Source organism: Aspergillus wentii (genome assembly GCF_001890725.1).
Source record: "Aspergillus wentii DTO 134E9 unplaced genomic scaffold ASPWEscaffold_1, whole genome shotgun sequence".
In the NCBI taxonomy this organism is placed as follows: Eukaryota; Fungi; Ascomycota; class Eurotiomycetes; order Eurotiales; family Aspergillaceae; genus Aspergillus; species Aspergillus wentii.
This window is the reverse complement of record NW_024467832.1, coordinates 597,555-611,573: the sequence shown is the minus strand read 5'-3', so window position 1 is coordinate 611,573 and position 14,019 is coordinate 597,555. Positions and strand designations below refer to the sequence as shown.

General features: G+C 51.0%; 6 protein-coding genes across 6 annotated transcripts; 4 read left to right on the top strand and 2 right to left on the bottom strand.

Annotated features, from left to right (window-relative positions):
- Positions 1-362: 362 nt before the first annotated feature.
- Positions 363-2,663, top strand: ASPWEDRAFT_102181 (transmembrane 9 family protein; the record flags this gene model as incomplete). The annotated part of the gene is made up of 4 exons (XM_040827454.1): positions 363-447; positions 513-1,882; positions 1,931-2,383; positions 2,439-2,663. The coding sequence occupies 4 exons, from the start codon at positions 363-365 to the stop codon at positions 2,661-2,663; spliced, it is 2,133 nt and encodes a 710-aa protein (XP_040693906.1).
- Positions 2,664-3,297: 634 nt separating this feature from the next.
- On the top strand, positions 3,298-4,673 carry ASPWEDRAFT_166312 (uncharacterized protein; the record flags this gene model as incomplete). The annotated part of the gene is made up of 3 exons (XM_040829972.1): positions 3,298-3,499; positions 3,603-3,976; positions 4,032-4,673. The coding sequence occupies 3 exons, from the start codon at positions 3,298-3,300 to the stop codon at positions 4,671-4,673; spliced, it is 1,218 nt and encodes a 405-aa protein (XP_040693905.1).
- Positions 4,674-6,174: 1,501 nt separating this feature from the next.
- On the top strand, positions 6,175-7,996 carry ASPWEDRAFT_101559 (putative choline sulfatase; the record flags this gene model as incomplete). The annotated part of the gene is made up of 2 exons (XM_040827399.1): positions 6,175-6,585; positions 6,638-7,996. The coding sequence occupies 2 exons, from the start codon at positions 6,175-6,177 to the stop codon at positions 7,994-7,996; spliced, it is 1,770 nt and encodes a 589-aa protein (XP_040693904.1).
- A 637-nt stretch (positions 7,997-8,633) lies between these two features.
- On the top strand, positions 8,634-9,984 carry ASPWEDRAFT_47100 (nitrilase; the record flags this gene model as incomplete). Its single annotated transcript, XM_040836901.1, has 4 exons — positions 8,634-9,107; positions 9,162-9,458; position 9,630; positions 9,698-9,984. 4 exons carry the CDS (start codon positions 8,634-8,636, stop codon positions 9,982-9,984), a joined length of 1,059 nt encoding a protein of 352 aa, XP_040693903.1.
- On the bottom strand, positions 9,849-12,810 carry ASPWEDRAFT_194392 (uncharacterized protein). Its single transcript, XM_040832261.1, has 3 exons — positions 12,178-12,810; positions 11,200-12,118; positions 9,849-11,150 (listed from the first exon to the last, which is right to left on the bottom strand). The coding sequence occupies exons 1-3, from the start codon at positions 12,460-12,462 to the stop codon at positions 10,042-10,044; spliced, it is 2,313 nt and encodes a 770-aa protein (XP_040693902.1). The 5' UTR covers positions 12,463-12,810; the 3' UTR covers positions 9,849-10,041.
- On the bottom strand, positions 12,712-13,949 carry ASPWEDRAFT_166308 (MBL fold metallo-hydrolase; the record flags this gene model as incomplete). The annotated part of the gene is made up of 5 exons (XM_040829971.1): positions 12,712-13,152; positions 13,208-13,466; positions 13,523-13,653; positions 13,700-13,733; positions 13,777-13,949. The coding sequence occupies 5 exons, from the start codon at positions 13,947-13,949 to the stop codon at positions 12,712-12,714; spliced, it is 1,038 nt and encodes a 345-aa protein (XP_040693901.1).
- Positions 13,950-14,019: the final 70 nt, after the last annotated feature.

The following is a 14,019-nucleotide window of genomic DNA, read 5'->3' as shown; positions in this document are numbered from 1 at the left end:
TTTCCCCTTACCCGTCGCACATTAGACCGCTCTACGATTATAACTGCATCATCAGTGGCATTGTGGTGTGAACTGTGAAATATTCTGTCAGCCCATTATCTTTTTTTCGTCTTTTATCTCAAGCATTTGCACCCTTTTCTTTTTATACAATTTTTATAATTTTTATCGGGTTCCAGGCAAACTCCAATTTTGTGGGAGACAGAAGTGGCGATCGATCTACAGTCAATCTACGTGATCTCCGAACCCGCCACGTAGGAAACGAACAATTCCGTCCCATACCGTCCCATACCGTGTACATGCTTGCGTGATAGCTTCTTCTATCCTAGGTGGAGCGGGCAACATCCCCCTTCCGCTACTCTACAATGATGTCCACGTGGTTATTGCGTCCCAGTCAATGGACGTTATGGTTGTTGTTTGTGTCCTGCTCCTGCGCGTTCTACATCCCCGGTAGGCTTCCTTGCGCCGGCGACGCTTCTGACCCCAAGCTCACACGTTCGCTTTTGATCTGACAGGTTACTCGGTTAAACGCTATAATGACGGCGAATCCATTCCGCTTCTCGTGAACAAGATCTTCTCCGATCATACGCAGCTCCAATATGCCTACTTTGACCTCCCCTTCGTCTGCCCCCCGAGCGGTAAAACGCATGGCGGCTCGCCCTTTGGATCTGGACAAAGCATTTCTTTGAACTTGGGAGAGATTTTGCGTGGTGATCGTATTATGACCTCCGATTTCGAGCTCTCGATGGGAAAGAACGTGGAATGTCAAGCGCTTTGCACACAGGAAGTTGGGCGAAAGGACGTCAAATGGGGTCGTCAACTCATCAAGCAAGGATATGTGGCCGAGTGGATTGCGGACAATTTGCCTGGAGCAACGAGATTCGTTACAGTTGACCGTAGTCGCACATACTACGCCTCTGGGTTCAAGCTTGGATATCAGGAGTTCTCCCCCGCCGACGGAAAGTCTCGTTTCTTTATCAACAATCATTTCACCATCGTGATCCGCTGGCGCCCTGTGCCTGAAGGAGGGAAGGTCGTTGTTGGTTTTGAGGTATATCCTAAGAGTATCAAGGCTAGCGACCACGAGGCGAACGGCTGTCCTAAGCAAGTACACGAGGCCCATGATGGATTGGAACTGTACATTGCCCCCAACACATCCAGACTACGACAAAAGTATCCGGGCTCATCATATATCCCCGAGGACGATGACGAAATTGATGATGGGGCGACTTTGCAAATTCCTTACACATACTCGATCTACTTCCGAGAAGAAAACAATGTCGACTGGTCGAACCGATGGAGTCTGTATTTCAGCAACCAAGACGAGGGCTCTACGGCGCATTGGCTGGCAATTCTCAATTCGCTGACGATTTCTGGTGCCCTTGGTGTGGCGGTATACGTTATTTGGAGTAGAACGGTACAGGGAGATATTAAGGGTCGTGGAGACGGAGCGATGGACGAAGGTCAAATTAAACTTCGCGCCAAGTCGAAGAGCCGAGACAGAAAGACCAGCAAGGGTGATGATAAGAAGGGTGAAGGGGTTTTGGATCAAGGTTCAGATGTCGAGCGGGATGCAGATCTGTCTGAGGAGGAGGAAACCGGCGAAGATGTCAGCGGATGGAAGCTTCTGCATGGTGATGTGTTCCGCGTGCCAGAGTATAGTGGCCTTCTTGCACCGCTCGTTGGCTCGGGTATGCAGCTGTTATTCATGGTCTCGGGACTTCTCCTGCTCAGCTGCTTGGGTGTGTTGAACCCTAGTTTCCGTGGCGGGTTTGTCAGTGTTGGAATGGGCCTGTTTGTATTCGCTGGTCTCTTTTCCGGCTACTTCTCTGGGAGATTATATCGCACATTTGGTGGAGCCAACTGGCGGAAGAATACTTTGATTGTATGTTGTGCACTCTGCTTTTCGAATTGTTGATACTAACCATTTTAGACTGCCCTGTTCTTCCCTGGGTTGACTTTTTGTCTGATCTTCATTTTGAACCTGTTCGTCTGGGCCCAGGCTTCTAGCACGGCTATTCCCTTTGGTACATTGATTGGACTTCTTGCCCTGTGGCTGCTTATTCAAGTGCCGCTGGTGTATGTTGGCAGCTGGGTCGGATATGTGCGCGCAGCGCCGTGGGAGCATCCAACAAAGACAAATTCGATCCCGCGTCAAATTCCGCTACAGCCCTGGTACTTGCGCAGTGTTCATGGAACACTTTTGACTGGGCTGCTTCCCTTTGCCGTCCTGTTTATCGAGCTGCTCTTCTTGTTTAAGAATCTGTGGCAGGATAAGAGTGGCTACTACTACGTATTTGGCTTCTTGAGTTCTGTCTGCACGATTTTGATCGTTACAGTTAGCGAGGTAACCATCATTGCGACATACAATCAACTCTGCGCCGAGGTGAGTCTATCCACGAGTAGACTGATCCACAGATCCACAGAGCTAATGATAATAGAACTACCACTGGTGGTGGCAGAGTTTCCTTACCGGCAGCAGCAGTGCTTTCTGGGTGTTTGCATACTGCATCTGGTACTACTTGTTCAAGCTGCATATCACTGGATTTGTGTCGAGTCTTCTTTTCTTCAGCTACAGTTTATTGGCATGCGCTGTATATGGTCTTTTGACTGGGACTGTTGGCTTCTTGACAGCATATGCTTTCATCCGACGTATTTATAGGTGAGTAATAGCTTATAGGATACTAGATCCAAGGCTAACTTTGGTTTCCGACAGTTCTACCAAGGTCGATTGAAAAGTTGATACTTGACAACCCAGGGGTAAGGCGAAAGAAAGTGGAATATTTTCCCGCTACGATGAACTGGTTTATATTTCTCTCATTATCACTTCACCTGCAATTACAATTCTTGTCTCTTGATGAGACAAAGGCTGGTCTTGCTTGACTTTGTCTTTGGTCTTGAAAATCCTCTTGGTTGTAGTCAACACCTGTACCTTAAATATATTTGTTTTAGTTAGCGAAAACCCATGCAAGCATTACATTTCTGATAAGGTGTTGTGTTAAATATTGCTTACATCCACTGTCATGACATGCATGCATTTCATACTGATTGTCGGCATTGACTGCACTGCCTAATCGTGGCAGCTACTGCCTACTTAGTAGTGACTTCAACCCCATCTCCCTCCCTCACTTATCATCCATCAGAACCTTTCAACATCACTTCTCTCAATCATAATCTACAATTTATCCCAACTACTTGATTTCATTGCCGACCTTGATTCGTTCACCTCACAGTCCAGACAGCCAATCCAACCAACACACCGCAACTCAGCTCAACCCCTCATTACCTGTCACATCCACCATGCCTCCCAAACAAACAACGCCGCAGACTCATCAAACACAGCCAAAACAGATGGATCCCAGCATCGCCTTTTCAAAAGCGTACTGGAAGAAGCTCCAGGAGATGGTGCATCAGGTAGATGAGTTGAAAATGGGCGGGTATAAGATGGGGGTGTTGGGGGAGGACGAGCTCAAGAAGCTGAGACGGTGTAGGGACTGTCATGGTGAGTTGTTTTCTACTTTCTGATTTTTCGTCCATTCTCTTTATTGATATATCACATGTTTTATATTTGTGGGTCTGTTTTTTACTTGTTACTGATTGGGTAGTCCGGATTCGAGTTAGGAAGAACAAGGAGAAAAAGGAGGGAGAGAAAGACCGAAACAAGGATGGAGAGAAATGTGAAGATCAAGGAGACGAAAACAAGGACGACGCAGAAAGCGAATCAGGAGATGTTGATCAGATCGACCAGCTTGCCAAGCTGGATATTCAAGACGAGACTTTGGGGGTTTCTGCAAAAGGTGATGATAAGCATATTCAGGAGGGAGTCCAAGTTACCGTTAGCGAAGTCAAGACACCAATAGAGACGAATGGTAAGGACACTACGGATGAAACGAAAGACGGCAAGAAAGATGGACAGAAAAAGAAAAAGAAGAAAAAGACCGCGGTGTGTCAGTTTCACACGGGAAGAGTCGTGGACAAGGTATTCGTCATCCTGGAGTTGTATATCCCTGTCTGCTGATATCAATGCTTGATAGCACTTCACCTGTTGTCGGAAACACGTGTCGGAGTTAGGCTGCGTCGAGCTCGCTAAACACACTGCAATTGAGTACGCGCCAGGGGAACTAGAGCAAGAATGGGCGCTATATGAAACCCCCACCAAGGCAAAATCTCCCCGAAAGGCCGTTGCACTGGACTGCGAGATGGGCGTGAACGAGGCCGGTGAGTCTGAGCTGATACGGGTCAGTGCGGTGGACTACTTTACTGGGGAAGTGCTGCTGGACTCGCTGGTGTCGCCGTCGGTGCCGATGCTACACTACAATACGCGATACTCCGGGGTAACTCGTGCGATGATGTTCAGGGCGGAACGACGGAAACAATGCATCGCAGGGCGAGACAGAGCTCGCGAGCAGTTGTGGCGGTATGTTGGACGGGAGACGATCGTGGTGATGCACGGAGGCCAGAACGACATGCTGTCGTTGCGATGGATCCATGGGCGAGTGATCGACACGTATCTGGTGGAGGGATCGCGGGAACAGCCTCAGCCGGGGCGATCGCTGAAGCATCTGACGGAGGTTCATCTGGGGGAGAAGATACAGCAGGGGAAGGGGGGACATGACAGTATCGAAGATGCGATGGCGTGTCGGGGGTTGTGCCATTGGTACATGAGGTCTACATAGTACTTTTACCGATAAGGAGGTACTAGATACTACTAGGTAAGTATCCTCCAACCTGGAACAGCCAAGAGCCAAGAAGACGGGGAATGCAATTACTAGGAGCATTGGGAAGATGTTACATCCAATATGAACATCCTTACTTGGAGTCCAAAGGCAAAATGTCCAATAATTGGGGTGGTGGAAGTGAATGCGTCATGCCCCTTGATGGCGTGCTCGCCTATCGGAATTGCTCATCCCACGGACTCCATCAATAATCCCCAAACGCAAAACATGGAGATGAAACTAAGCAGACTAAAGCTGCCGGGTTACGTATTCTGTAGATCTTCTAGAATTCTCGTGGGGTATGCATATGGTCTTCACAGAGTATTGTATACAAGTATTCACCGACAGGAGCAGTACCCCTGTCTGCATATATAGTATATTCGTAGATGCGGAGGGAATCGGAGGATATGCATGACACCATTTCTCCTAGAATGGTGAATTCATAATACTCTATATTATTCCCTCATATCATCTTCATCTTCTCTTCTCCATCTGTATTCGATGTTTTGTGTTGTACATATGAAAGTCAGGTGATTAGTAATGTAATTTTGCTCGTGATAAGCAAGTGGGGCTATCCGGATCCGGAAGTCAGACTTGCCACGAGCCTTACCGGATTGGGACATGGAGACCCCATAGTTTTGTCGTCTAGTTGGGATTATGGATACAGCGTTATGGAGAACGACTCCGTGCGAGGTCATTATGACGCTGTAAGCGAGGTAGACTGAAAAGAGAAGACAGAGGGGAGATAGGATCAAAAAAGACAGCGTGATTGATAAGTGACAATGCAGCAGGAAAAAGTGACAGACAGACCGTGGCAAAAGCAAAAAAAATGTGATTCGTCAGTTTTGCTCGGCTGCTTTATCTGCCGGAAAATCCTCAGATCTACAGAGCACGAGAAAAAGAAAGGAGATGGATTAGATTCCGCAGAGATAGTGATTCAGGTAGATGAAGATGAAGAATGCCAGAATCAGTGACTAAGAGCATAAATGATAAGCAGACAAATATACAATCCGGGGAATTCGCAACGGATGGAGACAATCACACCATCGGATCCAGAGTGTAGCGGTGACATCCCAAGGTCAGTGATATACGCAGAGAATGCCCACGCCTACGGAGGCTTCATCGCGCATTAATACGAGTCGCTTTCCCCTCTTCTTGTTTTTGACGAGATTCCAGTGGATATTTCATGCGAGATAGTCAATAGTCGGGGCACATTTGCTGCCCTTCCGTTGCATTAATCCCCATCACACGCTTTTTCTCTTTGTTTCTTCCCCGGTTTTTTCTTTTCCGCCTCCCTTTTTTTAATAATCTTTTTTTTTTTTTTTTTTTTTTTCCTTCTCCACCGCAACGTTTGGTTCTCTCGATATAACTTCGCCTCCCTCCCTCTTCCTTTCCTCTTTTTCCTCCTCATCCTTCCATCCTCATCCTCATACCCATCCTGATACAGGAAGAGTCAGCAACCATGGCGACCAAGAAGCCCAACATCCTCTACATCATGGCAGACCAGATGGCTGCCCCTCTTCTGGCCTTCCATGACAAAAACTCCCCCATCAAGACCCCCAATCTTGACCGTCTGGCCGAAGAAGGTGTCGTCTTTGATTCGGCCTACTGCAACTCGCCACTTTGTGCTCCTTCGCGCTTCGTCATGGTGACTGGCCAACTGCCTTCCAAGATTGGCGCCTACGACAATGCCGCCGATCTGCCGGCTGACACTCCCACCTACGCCCATTACTTGCGTCGCGAGGGTTACCACACGGCCTTGGCTGGAAAGATGCACTTCTGCGGGCCGGATCAGCTGCATGGGTACGAGCAGCGTTTGACCAGTGACATTTACCCCGGTGACTATGGCTGGTCGGTGAACTGGGATGAACCGGTAAGATTCAGGGAAACAAACAAACGGAATGAATAGAGGCTAATTCCGACAGGACATTCGCGCCGATTGGTATCACAACATGTCGTCGGTCATGGAGGCCGGTCCGGTCGTTCGTACCAACCAGCTGGACTTTGACGAGGAGGTCATCTACAAATCCACTCAGTACCTCTACGACCATGTTCGCCAGCGCACCGAGCAGCCTTTCTGCTTGACCGTCTCCATGACTCACCCTCACGACCCGTATGCCATGACAAAGGAGTTCTGGGATCTCTACGAGAATGTCGACATTCCTCTGCCCAAGAACCCCGCCATCCCCCACGACCAGCAGGATCCTCACTCACAGCGCATCCTGAAGTGCATTGACTTGTGGGGCAAGGATATGCCTGATGAGCGCATCAAGGCTGCCCGCCGTGCATACTATGCCGCCTGCACCTATGTCGACACCAATGTCGGCAAGCTGCTACGTGTGCTCGACAACTGCGGTCTGCGCGATGACACCATTGTTGTCTTCACCGGCGACCACGGTGACATGCTGGGTGAGCGTGGTCTCTGGTACAAGATGGCTTGGTACGAAAACTCTTCGCGTGTGCCCATGATTGTCCACGCTCCCAACCGGTTTGCCCCCAAGCGTGTGTCGGAGAATGTTTCCACCATGGACCTCCTGCCCACATTTGCTGGTATGGTCGGAGCTCCTTTGATCCGCGAGCTGCCTCTCGATGGTGTGTCGCTGATGCCGCATTTGACTGGCGAGGAGGGTCTCAAGACCGATACCGTTCTCGGCGAGTACATGGGTGAGGGTACGCAGTCGCCGGTGGTGATGATTCGTCGTGGACGTTGGAAGTTCGTATACTCGCTGATCGACCCTCCGATGCTGTACGACCTGGTCAACGACCCCGAGGAGAAGGTGAACCTGGTGGCTGGCCTTGTGGAACCATCCAGAGTACCTGCTGTCAAGTCCGCTGTTCCTGCACAGTTGAACCCAGCCGGCCTACCCACACCTGCCGAAACCCCACGTGTGTCTCCCGTTCCCCAGCGCGGCGCTGCTGGATCCTACCCTTTCCCGACCCCGCCGCGGACCCCAAGCCCTGACAAGCTGTCAACTTCGCTGCCCAACACGACGGAACCCGCCAAGCTGTTGGCCTTCTTCTCGGAGGAGGTACACGCACGCTGGGACCTCGAACGCATCAGAGAGGACGTGTTGCGATCTCAGCGACGCCGACGCCTCGTGTACTCGGCCTTGCTCAAGGGCGTTCCATCCATCTGGGATTACGAACCTCGGGTTGATCCCAGCACCCAATACGTGCGCAACCAGGGCAAGGGAGCGTTGGACGATGTTGAGCTGATCTCGCGCTGGCCGCGTGTTCTGCAGCAGGCAGCCAACGCCATCGGCACTCAGGAGTTGCAAAACTAAAATTTCTGACGTGGTGTCAATAAGAATGACGCTTATGCAAGATTGACGATCGTCAGAGTGGACGAGTGTTTCATCGTGTTTAAAAAAAAAGCCGCCATCGTTTCCTTTTCGTTTGCATCCGGTTTATCCCGATTATTATTTTGTTACATTTTGAACCTTGGCCTCGCGATTTCAACATCAGCATCTGATTTCTACGATTTATGGTTTCAGCGAGGCGCTATACCCGGTATTGCATTCACATGTTTTTCTTTTGCTAGCGTGAATGCATTTGAGGATGTCACTGGTCTGTACATAGAGTGGCACCGGGTTGTATAAAGTTAGCATACAAATCATGATGTCACTTAGTTGCAGTTAGTATTTATCTACAGTTTTATCTACTCCACAGTCTTCCCCGTAAATAAATATCCTCGAGACTCAACAGACCAAGGCAATAATACTTTTGATCTGATCCAGTGACTGGCACGGGTTCGCTCATACAGACAGCACATATCATTTCCCCGCTTCTTCCCCTCCCCCACCTACTCTACTACTGACGCCTCTAACACAACCACCCCTACACACCACTACACAATACACACTCCTTCATATCTAACTTATCCCATCCCATCCGAAAACCCAAGGAAAAGAAAAAAAGAAAATGCCCAAAATAACAATCGCAGCCGCCCAATCCCGCACCCTCCCAACCCTCCCTGCCACCCTCTCCGCCCTCCGCCAAACAACCGCCCACGCCGCAACCCGCTCCATCCACCTCCTCCTCTTCCCCGAAGCCTATCTCGGCGGCTACCCACGCACCTGCTCATTTGGGACAGCAGTCGGCACGCGCCACCCCGTCGGCCGCGACCAATTCCTGGCGTATTTCCAGTCCGCAGTGGATTTGGGGGATACGCCGGCCGGGGCGGGGGAGGACTGGGTTCATCGGCGGTTGGCGGTTGCGGAGGGGAAGCAATTTCGGGGGGATGGGACGAGGGAGGAACTCGAGGGGATTGCGAGGGAGACAGGGGTGTTTATTGTTACGGGAGTGATTGAGCGTGCCGGGGGGAGTTTGTATTGTGCTGTTGTTTATGTTGATCCGGTGAGGGGGGTTTTGGGGAAGAGGAGGAAGGTTATGCCTGTATGTCTTACTCACAAAGAACATTTTTTGATGAAGATACTGATGATGACGCAGACCGGCTCCGAACGCCTGATCTGGGCGCAAGGCTCCCCATCCACCCTCAAAGCCGTAACAACCCACCTAAACGGTATCCCGGTAACCATCGCCTCCGCAATCTGCTGGGAGAACTACATGCCGCTCCTGCGGCAATCGCTGTACGCCCAAAACGTCAATATCTATCTCGCGCCCACCGCCGACGCACGGGATACATGGCTGGCGCTGATGAGGACGGTAGCGTGTGAGGGGCGCACGTTCGTGGTATCGTCGAACCAGTGCGTGCGGTATTCGGAGCTGCCGGCGTGGATTTCGTCGGTGGCGGGGGATGCAGATCATGGGGTGCATATACCCGGAGCGAGTACTAGTACTGGGGTGAAGCACAGGAAGAAGTCTGTTACGGCTGAGGGGCCGCATGAGATTGTTTGGCCCGGGGAGGTGAGTCAGACTCAGACTCAGGGGGAGGCGCAGGTTAGGGCTCAGGCTCAGCGTGAGTGTTTCTATTTCTATTTCTAAATCTGCTTTGCGATATATCTGACTGACTGGCTGACTGGTAGATGATTATGTTTGTCGTGGAGGTTCCTGCATTATCGATCCGCAAGGCAAGGTTCTTGCCGGCCCTATCTGGGAAGTCTGTACGGATGATGTCCCTGACTCTGCAGTCAGCACGGCTACGAATAGCATCGGAGGCACTGCGATTGGAGACGGTCTGGTCGTCTCTGAGATTGATATCGATGATTGTGATCGTGGTCGACTTGACCTCGATGTCGCGGGCAGTTACTCGAGAAATGACGCTTTCAAACTGACCGTCGAGGGTTTGGACTTGAACCCCCCTCCTGTATAGTATGTAGTTTTAGGTACAAATCATATACATTGTCATAACTCATCATATAAACAATGATTACTCCATTACATACACCGGCGCCTTGATCAACACATTCATCGGTCCCTTGCCTCGTACCTCGGCGCTCAGGAACGACGAAAATCGAATGACTCGCTCCTCGTCCTTGCTCGGTTTGCTGGCCACGGTTGGAGATCGGGGCGGTTCTGTCGGTGCACCGCCGCCCTGTTTCTTACTCATAAACGAACTGAGCATGGACTTCTTCTTATACTGCTCCCGGTTTGGTGATGGACCCGAGCTGCCTTCCATGGGCGAGGTGTTCGTCGATCCCGGAGGCGACTCGCGTTCCCCATTCTCGGCTTCATCGTGTCCTTGTCCGTCTTTGTCCACTGACACCCGTGCAGGGGGAGGAGCGGCAGCATTGGTCACTGGTGGCAGCCCGACTTCAATCTTCATGTTGGTCTCATTGACCATCGTTCCCGGCAAGTAGTATTCTATACACACATCTCGCGACTCCAGCGGGATCTTGTCTGCGATTCCAACGGCGTTCTCCACGATCATCCGCGCTCCGGCATCCAGGCCTGGTGGCGGGGGTTCTTTCAGGTTCAACTCCAGGTTTGCGACGAGCTTAGAGACCAGGTGGTCAATGAGTTGCACCCGGTTCTCGTCTGCCTTTGGTCCCTGCAGCAAGTCTGTCAACCCATCAAAGGTTGTCCGGCGCCAGTTGGAGATCCGGGCGATCGCATTCTCTTTGTCTTCTTCGCTGTAGGTTTTGGTCTGCTGCCTTCGAAGATTCATCTCGATGGCCTTCAGCTGGATGCTGAAATTGGGCTCCAGGGCAGGATGGAAGTGGCGATGGAAGATTTCGTCCACCACCCAGCGACTCATCACCGCCCGTCCGATGGCCAGCATCTCTTTGGTGCCTACGGTGTGCGCATCTTCGTTGACGTATCCAGCCATCCAGGGGGGCAAGCACTTCCAGTCTTTGCGAACCGAGAACGCCAGGTCTTTAATGGCTCCATCCACGCGGTTGAATCGATTGGCATATTCGTTGTCATCGAGGACTGTACGGGAGACTGCCATACGCTGGTGGGCCACAGTATTCTGTAGATGCTGGACCTGGGCCTCCTTTTCAAAGTAGTACCGTTTCACTTTGGAATATTTGGCCTCTAAATAGAATAAGTATCCATCCATCACTAATAGTAGGGAATAACTTACGTAGTTCATCATGCTTCTGCAACAAAGTTCGAACATCGATATCTCCATCATCCCGATCCCGTCTTTCTCTAGTCGACGGAGTCGGTGTACTCCGTCCCTGCTGCTCCTGGATACTCTGCTGCGACGCATTTCCCTTGAAGCTCGACTCCTGGGAAATAGACGGATAAGGTGAATGACCACTAGGCTGAGAATTCTGGGATTGGCCCTGACCCTGTGGAGGGGGTCCAGTCTGACGTTCGGGACCTGCCATGTCACTGGAATTCCGGTACGGAATAGAACCCTGAGGGGGAGATTCAGGACGGATGGACTGGGAGGTACTGGAAGACAAAGGGGAAGGAGGTCCTATAGACTGCTGGTAAGGGGTTCGAGCACTCAATGAAGGATCCAAACGTGGAGCGCCGGAAGGAAGATCGACGGCGGATGGATTCTGGAGTTGGTCGATAGTGGAAGTGGTGTTGGAGCGCTGGAGAGATGGGGGCTGTTGTGGTGAGCGGGGCGGACGTTGTGGTTGTTGCTGTTGTTGGATGCTGGGGCGCGAAGAATCATGTGAGAGAACGTTCTGTGGCATCTGCTTTAGATTGCTGTGTGTGTCTGGCGCATCTAAAATGCTGGATTTCTTGACAGACGAGGGCACCGGTGATGACGGTGGAGGTGGGGTTTTTTGTGGTTGTTGTTGTTGTTGTTGTTGTTGTTTGTGTTGCTGCCGATGATGATAAGACGGCCTCTTCACCGATAACCCACGTTCCAGAAAAGACGGGGTACTTCCAGATGACGAAGAGTGCAGATTAAAAATATTCTTCTTCAGCTTGCGCGGCGTCTCCTTGTTGCTAATATTATTGTCGATGGCAGGTGGTGCGTGGTGGTGTTCGTGATTGGGGGCCAAAGCCAGCTGTTCTTCGGAAGTGGGCTCTGGCCACGACTGGTCGGAAGAGTCAGCATCGTCAGACGGGCAAGCAGCTGCAGACTAAGACTAAGTACCGCAGGGACCGACGATCGGTCGGGATAGTGATTAGAATGACGATGAGTCTGGGACCGATGGACTGAGCGGGCGGGATTCGACGAGGAGGGCGGCTGTTGGTCTCGTTGAGGCGGCGGGAGCGGGGGCTGAGGGTCGTTATTGTAAACAGGAAGACGAGCGTCGGAGAACCGACGATGGTAGACGAGAGTGTCAGACGGAGGAGGGTTGGAGAGATTGTCGACGGACTTGATGGCAGAGGCAGAAAAACGAGACCGAGATTTGCTCTTCCTGCTGAAGAATGGCATGGAGAAGGGTGGGGGAGAAGGAGAGAGGGGGGAGAAAAAAAGCGCGAGGGAAGAGGGGAAAAGAGAGAGACAGAGAGAGAGAGAAAGAGAGAAAGATGAGAGAGCAAAGGAAGATCAGGATGGCCCTGCTAATTATAACCGCCCAACACGAGCTACGCCACGATGGATCGTCATGAGAAAAAAAAAAACTACTATTGATTTGATTTTGGTTGCTTTTTTGATTTCCATCATCGCCTCCCTCCAATCGCCCTATATTAACGACTCTTCTCGCACGCGAAAGCGATACTGATCCTTCTGCTCCAAATACACCACCGCCGCCCCCAATCCCGCCCGGTCGACCTGCGCGCGGAAATCGCCCAGCGAACTCGCAAAGGCCTCATAATCTCCGTAGTGGATAGGGATCACCACGTCCGGTTTGATTAACTGCATCAATTCCACCCCCTGCTTGGCGTCCATCGTGGTCATCCGGGTCATTGGCGACAGGGCCGGCGTTGGTAGCGTCGTACCACCCAGATGAGCCAGCATCAGGTCGATTTTCTTGCCTGCGTAGCGTTCGGGGATTTCCTTGAGCGTTTCCGACATGAGGGTATCGCCCGTGATGTAGATGCGATAGCCAACGGTGAAGCTGGTCTTCATCGTCCCGATGTTGCCGTATCCGAGTTCGAGCATCCAGCCGGTCGTAGGAGGGATCTATCAATCAACACCATACATTCATGGACATCATCGAATTATAAGGGGCACCAACAGCAGCCGCAAAATTATTCAACTTCTCCGTGAATCTCCTCCCCGGAACATGTCTAGCAGGCATGGCCGTGATTCGAATCCGAGGCTGCTTGGCGTCGTCCCATTTCACATCGACCATCATCCCCTGGAGCGGTTCGAGATGGTAGACCCGCGTAAACGACTCATTGCCCTTGGAGGTGAGTTCTGATTTGGCCTGGGGGGTTGTGATGATAGGGAGATCGCGACGGAGGGCATCCTCGACTTTCTTGTCGAAGTGGTCACTTGATGCATTAGTCTTTATTCAGTAGATGTGAGGGAAGAGGGAAAGAGCAAATACCCGTGATAGTGAGACAAAAGGACGAGATCGATCCGGGGTAATTCGTGCAGGTCAACGGCAGGGTTTGTCTTGCGCGAGGAGGAAATGAGAGGAGCGAATTTGGCGCAGTCGCGTTTATGGAGGAAGTTGGGCTGTTCTTCTTAGCATGTAGCATATAATAGTGAGAGTAGAGAGAACAACGTCTGTCATGATTCGGATTCCCTCCCATTCTCTACGCTATTAGCACTATCTAGCTATCTGCATTATATACCAACATGATAGTCGTGGCCGTTCCAACAAAATAAATCGATGCATTCTCGCCTCCCACCTGGAACGGACTCAGTTTGGTTGTCTTCGCATCGGGCAGTGTACTCGGAACTCGTCTAGTCACGGGGAAATCGCGAGTAGGATGCCGATTCTGGCCGAGTGCGACAGTAAAGTGTTGCATATTTATATAATTCAATCTCTTGTTCAATGTAACATAGTTCTCAGTCATTCGTTATAGATATAGACATTTT